Consider the following 11903-nt stretch of genomic DNA (forward strand, 5'->3'; position numbering starts at 1 on the left):
CGACGCGACATTGGCAGCGCAGTCTGCATTGCGTGAACTCTCCCGGCTATCGTTTACGGGGCTTCTAGCTCACTCAGCAGTCACACACATCACACCGGTGCATCGTATTCGTTCTGCTGAAGCTCACATGAAAACTAGCCATGGTGCTTTGTTTAAGGGGTGTCTGATCTGCCATTGAATGTTCATCACTTGTCGCAGAGTCATCACTGGCTCACTGGTGCATACAGTATGCTTTATTATGGTTTCCTGTGTATCTGAGCGTCATCAGTCTGGCCGGGAAAACAAAACGACACAACACGGCCGTAGCTATCCTGCTCCTGCATGCATGACTGCATTGTCTCTGCCTCCAGTATGAAATGAAATCGAGTTAGTTTTTGTTCTCATGCTGTCTTTTTCTCCGTGTATGTCTCGGGTTCCACATTTCAGCCCCTTTGGCACGGCTCATCCAAAACGGTTTCACTGGTGAAGCCAAAGCCGGTGAAGCCAGAAAATCTAACTTTTCCTGGCTTCTAATTCATTTTAACCCCGGCTTATAAAACGGCTTCACGCTACAGTGTCTCAATTTGCGCAAAATTGACGAAGCCGAAGCCGGCATAAGCAGTGCCAAAGAGGCCCTTCGTTTGGAAAGTTTTTGCTGTCAGGTCTCCTAGCTCGTTCGGTTGCTCTACTTTTGCCTGATTTTCGGCTGGTCTGCTCTACTGCTACAGTGCTCGAATCAGCCCATATCAGCCTGATTTCTGCTGGTCCGCTCCTACTGCTACAGTGCTCCAATACTGTCAGGCCTCCAGTATGAAATGAAATCAGTTCATGCTGATAACTTTAACCCATACACCAATGCAGACTAATGCAGACTCAAACTGCTGACCGCGCATTACTAGGTAAGATAGGCAATTGATGTGGACTCTCAGGAATACAACAATATATCTGCTGTTCTGGGATTCTCTGTTCATAAGTTCATTGTCTCCTACTCTCCTCTTTTGCCAGTTAATCATTTCAATATGCTTTATATCAAAAAATATTCTTACAACACATAGATGAGATGAATTCATAAGTAGAGCACCACAGCAAAGAAAGTAATTTGCACATTTAGCATCAAATAAGTATAGTACAAACACAAAAGGAAAATATCTAACAAATAACTGAAATAGCTGATGCTATCTACCAATTGATAATTTCTTGGAATGAATGGCCTAGAGTTACAACAACACTATAACAGAGCCACAGCTTCAACTATTTTGCATTCCCAAAGAAGAATATTCTTCGAGTAAAATCATCATCAGAACATGTTTCCCAGCGAAACCAACTAAGCTCTGGCAAATTCGTGAGCTGTCCCACCCCAGCCAGAGCAACATCCTGTAAATTGCCAAACCAATCATGTCAGTGCATGAGGCCTCCAGTAGCTCAAAGTATTCAACGATACTGTATTAAAACTCCTGCGGGGAAGCATTGCATTGAGTTTCTCGCACGCAGAAGAAACACCCCAAAGGCCAGCTGTCCTAGACTCAGGGAGACTGCCGACAAGGGGTGTCTTTTTAACCTAGGTCTGTTGTTCGCTCTCACGGATAGTCGAACTCAGGACTAATATGCTACTAAGGCTCCTATGACCACTATACTACACACCCGTTCACCAAAGATATTGTAGTACCCTGCGTAAGTAGAATAGCCACCACTTTTGGAAATTTACCTTATCAATTATGTACTCCTTGGCAGTTTCCATTACTGTAGCACAGTCAACAGCATCAATGCGTGCAAAAAGCTCTAGGAACGGCATGACTCGCCCATAAGTTAACATCTGCATGAGATAGTATGAGGAAAAATCTTATTAATCAGGATGGGAGAAGCTGCTGCAATTCTGAGAAGTTTAGGCTAGAATAGTAGAGTACCTGGCGACCATTATTCTCAGAAACTGCGGTGGAGCCATCCATGTGAAGTAACAGAGCAGATTTCAGCTGGCATAAGATACATGTGTTAGTTCTAAAATATGTTTCAGGCTCCACTAATGCAAACCAGATCTACCAAGTTGCATGTTAGTGTTTACATGAGGAGAAAGTTCTACAGTTCACCAATATTTAGGGGAACATATATGTGATGTCACAATAATTTAATGTCACAACAGTGTTACATCATATTAGCATATTTAATGCTTCTAATTGTCCACAACAACACAGTATCATATATCCATTATAGTTTAAAGGGAAGGGAAAGGTTTGTCTTTATGAACATGTAGCAATTTTCAACAACAACAACAACAACAAAGCCTTTTAGTCCCAAGCAAATTGGGGTAGGCTAGAGTTAAAACCCAATATGAGCCCCTAGTCATGGTTCATGGACGTCAATAGCTTCTTTTCAAACACTCCTATCCAAACAAAGATCTCTAGGCATGGTTCATGCATGTCAACAACTTTTTTTTTCACAATGACAATAAAATAGATAATTTATTTTGGAACATTGGCTCTGCGAACACTGAACATGGTCTGCATATCTTGTTTTTAAGGATAATAATGAGACTTAAGATCTACAACCTTAAGTACAGCAGCCTAGAGTAATGAAGACCTCAATTATGACAGCCTTGTAAAATTGTATCTATGCTATATTGCACCATGTAAGCAGCAACAACAACAACATAGCCTTTCAGTCCCAAGTAAGTTGGGGTAGCTAGAGTTGAAACCCACCAAGAGCCCCAAGTCACGGTTCAGGCACTTCAATAGCTGCTTTCCCAGCACTCCTATTCAAACATATATCTCTAGGTATATCCCAAGCTTTCAAATCTCTTTTTATTGCCTCCCCCATGTCAATTTCGGTCTTTCTGTACCTCTTCTCATATTATTAGTTTGGCTCAGGACTCTACATCATCAGCGAACAACATACACTACATCATCAGCGAACAACATGTAGCAATTTTCCCAAATAAAAAAGATATCCACTGCCAGTGGAGGGAGGGAGGGAGAATATGGGCTTACTAGACAAAGCTTATTGGATTACTAGACAATACGCGTATAACCAAATCACCGATATGTCAGGAACCATGCCATACCCGTGTCAAGGCTTACTAGAGAAAGCCAATGTTATCAAGTTGTCCGACTAATCGCGATTAGTCAGGCTGATTGGTGCCATGGCGATCAGTTATGCACTACGATTAGTCACGATTAATCAGGCTGATCGGTGCCATGGCGACTAGGATCGATTAGACGATTTGATAACGTTGGATAGAATATATTATTATAAATATTCACTGCCATGTGCTTGTTTTTGATGAAACATAGTTCTATATAGACAGGGTCAGATCAATAAAACTAAAGAATTAGCTTTCTCCCTTCTCTAATGCAGATAGAAGTAACCCATCACTTTTTTCTTCTACTATAAATAGCAATACCCGAAAACAAGATATTAACAGCTGAAATGTACAAAATATACCGGGCATATAGGATGTTGGGGACAGAACCAGATACCTGATTGCGGGCACGAGCAACCTCTGTTTCTGACACTTGGGATGCAAGTCTTCTAAACTCCGCCATTATTAACCGTGACAAGTCATGCAGGGTGTCAGGCTGCAATTGATTTCACAAATTGAAAGAAACATTGTAGCAATTAATATCTCCGTCAAATCGATATATTCGTTCAGCTGCTGGTATAGATGAATGGTCACTAGAAATTTCAATAGAACTATGTGATGTGCAAATACAAGTGATTGTCTGAGTAGTTTATTGATCCATATAATATATTAACCAGACATTGGCTACATTCAGCCTATGTGACGGAATATATAGGGAATATTTATGAATATCCCTCGTCATTTGAACAAGGAAGTTCCCTTCCTAGTGCCAACCCCAGAGATCTGATCTGGATTGCCATTGATTCACTCAAACAAACATGTCCTATCCCACCAGAAGGCATTCAGAATCCTCACTGCTTGATCATTAAAATGTGTAACCACAAATGTTGCAAGGGAATACCCACGCCTAATCAGTGATCACTATTTCATCCACTCATCAATCTAAATCTTATTTTGGAATGAGAGAGCCTTCAAAAGTAGATTTTGACCACCATCTTAACTATATTTTCAATTGCTATATAAAGTCATCACTATATAGTCATCACTATCTTAGAGGCATTTCAAAGACGAACTATTGATGCAATATCTATATAATAGCATGCGTGTAATTTGTGATTAACAGATTATCAAAACTCATAAAATTTGACCTTTCCATATCAAAATATGTGTTGCATTGATGAATGGAGGGAGTACTATACTAAATTAATCTTTATGCAATTTCAGAGCTTACAAAAAATGAACTCATAATGAGATAAAAGGAAAAAGACAGGAGATCTTACAAGTGTCGATCTTACGTTCAGGCTAGTTGGACTAGAACAAACTTAAAAGATTGAGCAACAAACTTACCGGAGCAATAGTATAAATGCCAAATATTCCTGTGTCCCGATAGTTAGTATTGAACGCCATGAGGCTCTCAGCTAAGTTAGCATTGCTGATACCACGAGCTAAAGAAGACCTTGTAGTTTCAATAAGTAGCATCAGCGTTAAACAGCAATTTGGTGGTAATACACTAGGAAAGCAAATTACTAACAAATCAAATGTAAACTAGGAAGGGAATTCTCATACCCTGAGCAGTTCCCAACCCCAATGCTCCTGTACCAGGATCCCAATATGCTTTGGATCACCATAAGGGGAATGGAGCTAGGGTCAGTCCATGATGCGCCTTTGAAAGCTATTGCAACATGTGCTAGAGGCAACTCTGCATTTTCTACACGAACCTACAAAAGCTGAGGATCAGTTGAGTGGAAAAAAAACACTAAACTAAATTAAAGATTATTTGAAATGGCCTAGAAATTGTTAAATAAGATCCTGTATGAACAAACCAGACCTCAGATCCAGTAAAAATAGCTGGGTTCGCCTCGACAAGCTGATCAGCAGTAGTTGGATCAGTGGAGAATTCTGTGAATAATTCTTTCACCTGATCAACAACTTCATCGTGACTGACACTTCCAGCAGCAGATACAACCTAGACCAGACAGCAGAATAAAACCTTTACAACTTCTCTGCTCAAGAAGAATCAACGTATACGAACTTTCAGAATTCTCAGAAAGAAATACCATTCGAGGACAGGTATAGTGAGTTGAGATATACTGTTCCAAGTCTTTCTTAGAGATGGACCTAATATTCTCTTCAGGACCTAATATTGTGTCCCCTAGTGGATGGCCTTGGAATGCTGCTGCATGCAAGTGATCAAATATCACCTCTTCCATCATCCCTTGCACCTATTTTTCAATAAAAACAAATCACGCATCCACATCAAGCAATAAATGTTCCATTTTAGTAGCAAGAGCTGTTATTAACCACATCAAGAATTTTTTTCACTGAAGATCATGGAAGAATAATGTTAAAAAGGAAAACCAGCAATGCTACATGGTTAAAGTTTTGGTTTTATGTTGATTGTCATAGCATATGAATCATCAGGACATCACTAAATAGCTGCATTTACTGCTAAATATCATCATCACATGCAGCACCGTTAAAAATGTTCTCCCCTACAAATAAAAACAACGGTCAGGGGGTCAGGGCATTATATTTGTTTATATGTGCCATAGCCCATAGGAAGCAGCTTCCACATAACCCATGCTGAATGAGATGGATAGCATTGGGTGCAAACTAAGAGTTCAAATAGATACCAGTTGCCACGCTAACTTATAATCAGTCAATTACACAAACTTCAATAAGCAATGTCCCTGTTAAAGCAATACCAAATGTGCATTAAAATAACAAAGTCTCCACTTTTAGTTGAAAACCCAATCGAGCATCTAAGGGTGTGTTTGGTTTGAGGAATGAGGTGATCCATCTTCTTACTCCTCACTTTTTTTTTTCTTTTGGTTTGTGGAATAGAATGAGTTGATCCATCACCACCTCATTCCTCAAGCTAATAATTAGTACATGCATGAGGAATGGGTTGATTCCACCAAAATTCATGGGATGAATCCATGATGCAACACCTCACAAAGCATAGGATGATTCCACAAACCAAACACACCATAAAGTTTTTGCCTTTACCCTTATCACAATGGTATGTCCAATTAGCAACGCAGCGAGAATACTGTTAAGTACTCTAATCTAAGGTAGTAAAGCAAGGAATCGAGGTCTGAAGGACAAGAAAGGTACAGCACAGCAAATTCGTAGAACAAGCTCACCTCCTCCATCTCACGGAGGATGACGCCGCGTTCCCGCTGGATGGCATTTTCGGGGAATCGCGGGTGCTGTAGGATGTCGCTGAGGACGTCTAGCGCCGCCGGAACGTGGCGCGCCTGCACGTCGGCAAAGAAGGTGGTCTGCTCGCGGGAGGTATACGCGTTGAGGCGCGCGCCCATGTCCTCGATCTCCACCTCGAGCGCCTGCGCGTTGGGCCGGCGCCGGGTGCCCTTGAAGGCCATGTGTTCGAGGAAGTGCGCGGTCCCGTTGGTTCCAGGGAGTTCGAAGCGGCTCCCCGCATCGACCCAGACGCCGACGGAGGCCATCCGTGTGGCGGCCGGGTACGCCTGCGTAACGACGCGGAGGCCCGAGGGGAGCGTGGAGACGCGCGCGGCGGGGAACCGGAGGTACGGGGAGTGGTCAGGGGTGCGGGGCACCGGCGAGGCGTGGCGGAGGAAGCGGCTGGTGGAGGGCGACGGGGAGACGGCGGTGGTGGAGGCGGAGTGGAGGAGGCGGTTGAGGTAGGGGAGGAGCCGGCGCCTCAAGCGGGCGGCTGACGCGAGAGCGGCCATGATGTGTTCGACGGAATCCCTCTACCGTCGCGCCGCGAACAGGGGTGACGAAGAGAGGGGTCCGGGTTTTTTTCCCCTCTCTCCCGTTTATTCTTGCGGCGGTGGGAAGGCTACCGCCTACCGCTGACTCGTAGCTGAGAAATATCGCCGGGTTTTGGTTCCGAGTCGGTCAGGTAGATTGCTATATGATAGCCGTCTCGTACGTCGTCTTTCACGTAGTGTCACATTGCTCTTTTTTTTCTGACGTGAAGGAAAGAGAGAGGAGAGAGGAGAGAGGAGAGAGGAGAGAGAAAGATATCATCGTTTTACGAAATAATCATCTCATGAGCTAAAATTTAGGACTATAAGATAACTATTCTATCATTGTATGAGTTGTTGTTGCCATACGCCTCACAACTTTATTTTATTCTATGCATAAATTAAGAAATTGTGACTTGCCATGAGACAACTTAGAAAACAATCATTATATATGTTGTCTATTAAGCCATCTTAAAATTACGTGACACTACATGAAACCACCTACGACACAAGATTCATGTCTTGCCCTTAGTAGTCCTAGCTTTATTAGGAGTGCAATTGAATTGAATCAATAAAACGGACACAGATAAGTAGGAACACATGAAATGTGGAGAAGTTTACTTGTGAATTTGAACGATATTAAATCCGATGCTCTTGTATGTTTTCTTCAGTAGCGTTACACAGCAAGGGGGGGGGGGGGGGGGGGCTCAAGCCCTCCCTACCCATATCGTAACCCCTGTGGAGCCCCCATGAATTTTTAGGCAAAGTTCTCTAGTGTAGGGGGGCTAAGACTTAAGATCGAACATCAGTGTTGTTCAGCCTCCCTGAAATATTTTCCGGGTCCGCCGGACACCCGTATCAAACTTGTTTGCCAAAAGCCAGACACCTCACATCCATGTCGGATTTCAATACAGTATTTGTTTCCAAATGTATTTGACATGTCAAAAGAAAATCTACCAAATCGCCAATACAAACATCCACGTCCTTATATAAGTTATATAATACGTGTTTTCACACTATATCGTATGTTTCTTTTGGAATAAAATACTGTAATTTTTTGTTTTGTTGTATGTTGAGCTATAGTGCAAGTTTAAATTGCCATGACAGGTTTATTTTTCCCATTGTATGGGTGTAGATTTAACATTATTGATCCTTGTAGTGTACATGACTTTGTTCTCCGGTACTCAAATTATCATATTTATTTTATATTTTTTATGATGATAAAATTATGTATAACTTTTTAGGTACAAATTAGACTTTTTATGAGAGGATTGCAGTCTGAGCCATTTTCTACACCCAACGTAAAGAAATATAACAGGTCCACTAAGCCCATGCAGTATTGTTTGTCAAAAAAAAAAAGACCATGCAGTATTGATAGATGGGAAAAAATCCTTTTGACGCCTTAATTTTCGCGGTTGTCCGATCCCCCTCCTCTCATCTGTAAAACTTTGTTTTTAAACCACTAAACTTTTGACACCAATTTTTTTTGGGCACCTCGGGTATTTTCACGGTGACTTCTGCTAAGGTGATGCCACGTCAACTATCCTACATACATGCTGTCGCGTCACCTAGTAGTGGTAAATCGGGCTATAATTTTGTTCAAAAATTGTTCGCATTTAAAAAAATGCAATTAAAAATCCTAAAATCTAGTTTAGTGTTAAAAAATCATAGAATAAATGATACAGATCAAAAATTACAAAACTAAATTCATATTTTCCAAATATCATTTTTCTATTCTATATGGTGCCTAAATTAGAGCTACTTGAATCTTATATAGACTCCTTTTAGTGCTTATTTACTAGTAGATAAACTCATTATCTATTATAATTAGTTTACATCGACGATAAAGTGACTTACCATCTAGTTTCCCATCACATTATGCTCCATAATTCAATGCATTATTAAAACTTAAAGTAAATTCAATAGTTATAAAAAAGCACGTCAACAAAAAAAAAGCCACATCAACTAGTCTCGTTTACCTCCCCTTAGTTGATGTGGTGCACGTAAAAGGGCTCTAGTGGTTATAAGTAGCAGCTCAGGTTATGGGTTTTAACTCCTCGTGGGAGCGAATTTTCTAGGATTTTATCGGTGTTGTGCTTTTAGTGCAGGCGCTCAGGTTATGGGTTTGACTGCCCGTGGGAACGAATTTTCTAGGGTTTTGGGGTTGACTCCCCGTGGGGAGTGAATTTTCTAGGATTTATCGGTGTTGTGCTTTTAGTGCAGGCGCTCAGGTTCTGGGTTTGACTGCCTGTGGGAGCGAATTTTCTAGGATTTATTGGTGTTGTGCTTTTAGTGGCAGCAGACATTTGTATCGTCAGCAAGGCGTCTGTAGTGACTTCGTCATTCTCGAGGTTTTGTCGGCTCAGTTTTTGAAGATGCTCATTAGGGTAGGATTTGTGTGTGTGCGTTCATAGAGTGAATGTGCGTGTGCTGTGAGTGTCTGCATAGTAACTATGCAATTCATAAAAAAATGAAGTGGTGCCAAGTTAAAAAAAACACCATCAAAATCATTAAGGTTGCTAAATTAAACAATTTTAAAAATTAAATGGATCAGAAAAGTCGATGGGTCAAATGGATCTTTTTTCCTTGATTGATTTTTTAGGCCAGTCGTAGTGGGAGTTTTATCATAGTTTTATTTGTATTTATTGAGCTGTCATATAAGTCTTTTTTATGATGTGGTAAGATTTTTAAGAAGAGAGAGAAAATAAGTTTCGTGAGAGCAAGTATAATAAGAGGCTATAAGCTGACTAAATGCTGAGGTGGAGGAGAGAGAAAATAAGAGAGAGGAGAAGAGGGTTACAAGCTTACAGCCGGCTTCGGCACAAGAACTAAAAAATTTAATGAAAGAGACAAGTGGGCCATGTATTAATAGTGAAGAGCTAATTACTATATGAGTGGGTTGAGAAAAGGCTGTAAAGAATTTTACAACTAGCAAGCCAGCTGTATTATTAGCCTGGCTCTGGATGAAACTCTCTTGACACAGTTACCAACTCTCCATGAGTTATAAAATTAAATACCTATAAAATCATAGAATAAAACACCTCACTCTTAATAGAAAAAAATCGTGAATACAGTATCCACCAACAGCCGGTGCATACTGTCTCTCCCTAGATGACACGTGTGCACCTACAACATTCAATGTGCTCGAAACTGAAAATGATATGGATATTTTCCGACGGTATTCGAGACCGAATCCGTTTAGAAGGGTTTATATCTGTATCCGAGTCTGGATATTCAACATCCGATATCGTATCCGTATACGAATACTCAAATCACATATTTATGATGTCGATATTTAATCGTATCCTATCCGATATAGTTGACACTGTCCATATTTGAATCCGAATCTAGACAGAAATACGAAAATAAATCTAATATGAGTAAATCCCTCCGTATCCGTTTTCATCACTGTTCGGAACAACCGTTTTGCGGCAGCTACGGACGCACAGGAGCTCGGCTCTTTTCTTTTCCGTGTTCATCGCCACACAAACTGGATAACCACATGCCGTTGATGTTATCTGATGTCCACGTGTTAGTAGATTGTCATCGGTATGCACTAAGCCTCGGTGCATACTGTCTGCATCTGATTTTCTTCACACCTAACTTGTTTGATACACATGTATTTATCTTAATTCACATGGGTTAAAGTGGATTGAAGTAGAATTAAATTAAGTTTCATCTCATTTCACTCCAACACACATAAATTAAGGTGCATACAAATAAAGTCTTAATAAATAGTTTTATTCATTTTTTATTTCATTATATTGCAAACAATGCTATAAAACTCTCCGCACACTGGCCTTAGGGCTTCCGCAGGCTGCAGCATGCGTGCTTGTCCAGATGTCACACAAGCAGGCCTTGTCGCATCCGAGGCGACGTGCGATCGTGTCGCAGAAAATTTTCTTCCGCCATATTGGCCCATGAAACGAGATGTCGCATGTAGAGCTCCAGGGAGGATAACCCTTCTTTGGGCCTGTTGGCCTTCTTGTAGGCCCACATAATTTTCTGTCATTTGACACTGTTTCCACATCGTACAAGAGTGCTGTCACGTTGCCCACAGCTGACAACTCAGTGCACAATGATGCAGTCTTTGGTGTGTATGGTTGTTTAGTCGTCCCTAAAATTCACGTCACATTGAATATTTAGATACTAATAAGAAGCATTAAATATAGATTAATTATAAAATCAATTATGGAGGCTAATTTGCGAGACGATTTTTAAGCCTAATTAATCTGTCATTAGCATATGTACTGTAGCACAATGTTGTCAAATCATAGACTAATTAGGCTTAAAAGATCCGTCTCGTAAATTAGTCGCAAGTTATATAATTAATTTCGTAATTAGTCTATATTTAATACTTCATGTATGTGTCTAAATATTCGATGAAACATGAATTTGAAGAGCGCCTAAAAATCCAAACAGGGCCTCTGTAACTCGGTTTTCTACATGTGCATCTTCTGTTCTGTCACACCGGTTATTCTTTTCCACGTGTATATGATATATATAATGATCTTATCAAAGTGGCTGTGGCCAACCCGTGAACAAAAATGTCGACTACTGACTAAAATATTTAGTGCGATATTAAGTTCAGGTCGCGTAGTTTCCTACGTGATAGCAACTGCACGTAGCCTGTTTGGTTGGCTAGTTCGTATCATTGCTGGTTCGTTAAGAAGTACTGTTGGTTAGTTTGTGTGAGAGAAAATACTGTTCCGGCTGAAAATTTACGACCATTTACGACAAACCATATCCAAACGAACAGGCCGACGATCATTGAGTGGCAGCCCATATCGGACCGGACTCCCAATTTCAATAATTTTCCACACTATGTGGCAGGGTAATTTTCGAACGCACGTCACCAACCCTTCCAACCAACCCGATTTTTTTAAATTTTAACACTTTTTAAAAACTAATTTTAAATCTAACACTGTCTATTTTTTTAACTAACATTTTTGGCCGCGTCTATTGTTCTGGCGCGGCCAAATGCTTGTGTCGCAGAAGAGGACTGACGTGGCGACGACTGGAATCGCGATCGTTGACGTGGCAGGGCTCTGCTGCGCCACCGATCTTGACACGGCAGGGCCAAATAAATATCGCGAGCGAGCCCGCCCACCCGCACG

General features: G+C 41.0%; 1 protein-coding gene across 1 annotated transcript; it reads right to left on the reverse strand.

Moving 5' to 3' along the window:
• Positions 1-983: 983 nt before the first annotated feature.
• LOC136452814 (probable mitochondrial-processing peptidase subunit beta, mitochondrial) lies at positions 984-6891 on the reverse strand. The gene is made up of 9 exons (XM_066453406.1): positions 6199-6891; positions 5110-5274; positions 4881-5018; positions 4619-4770; positions 4400-4508; positions 3450-3548; positions 1884-1949; positions 1685-1792; positions 984-1353 (listed from the first exon to the last, which is right to left on the reverse strand). The coding sequence occupies exons 1-9, from the start codon at positions 6766-6768 to the stop codon at positions 1231-1233; spliced, it is 1530 nt and encodes a 509-aa protein (XP_066309503.1). The 5' UTR covers positions 6769-6891; the 3' UTR covers positions 984-1230.
• Between the last annotated feature and the right edge of the window lie 5012 nt (positions 6892-11903).

This window comes from Miscanthus floridulus, chromosome 5 (assembly GCF_019320115.1).
Source record: "Miscanthus floridulus cultivar M001 chromosome 5, ASM1932011v1, whole genome shotgun sequence".
In the NCBI taxonomy this organism is placed as follows: domain Eukaryota; kingdom Viridiplantae; phylum Streptophyta; class Magnoliopsida; order Poales; family Poaceae; genus Miscanthus; species Miscanthus floridulus.

What these genes read in the sequence shown, in the direction of transcription:
- LOC136452814 (XM_066453406.1), bottom strand. Translation starts at nt 6,768, where the DNA reads ATGGCCGCTCTCGCGTCAGCCGCCCGCTTGAGGCGCCGGCTCCTCCCC. An exon ending in TCCTCCGTGAGATGGAGGAG is followed by an intron (nt 5,275 to 6,198) that starts GTGAGCTTGTTC and finishes ATTGAAAAATAG; the next exon opens with GTGCAAGGGATGATGGAAGA. An exon ending in CTATTTTTACTGGATCTGAG is followed by an intron (nt 4,771 to 4,880) that starts GTCTGGTTTGTT and finishes CAGCTTTTGTAG; the next exon opens with GTTCGTGTAGAAAATGCAGA.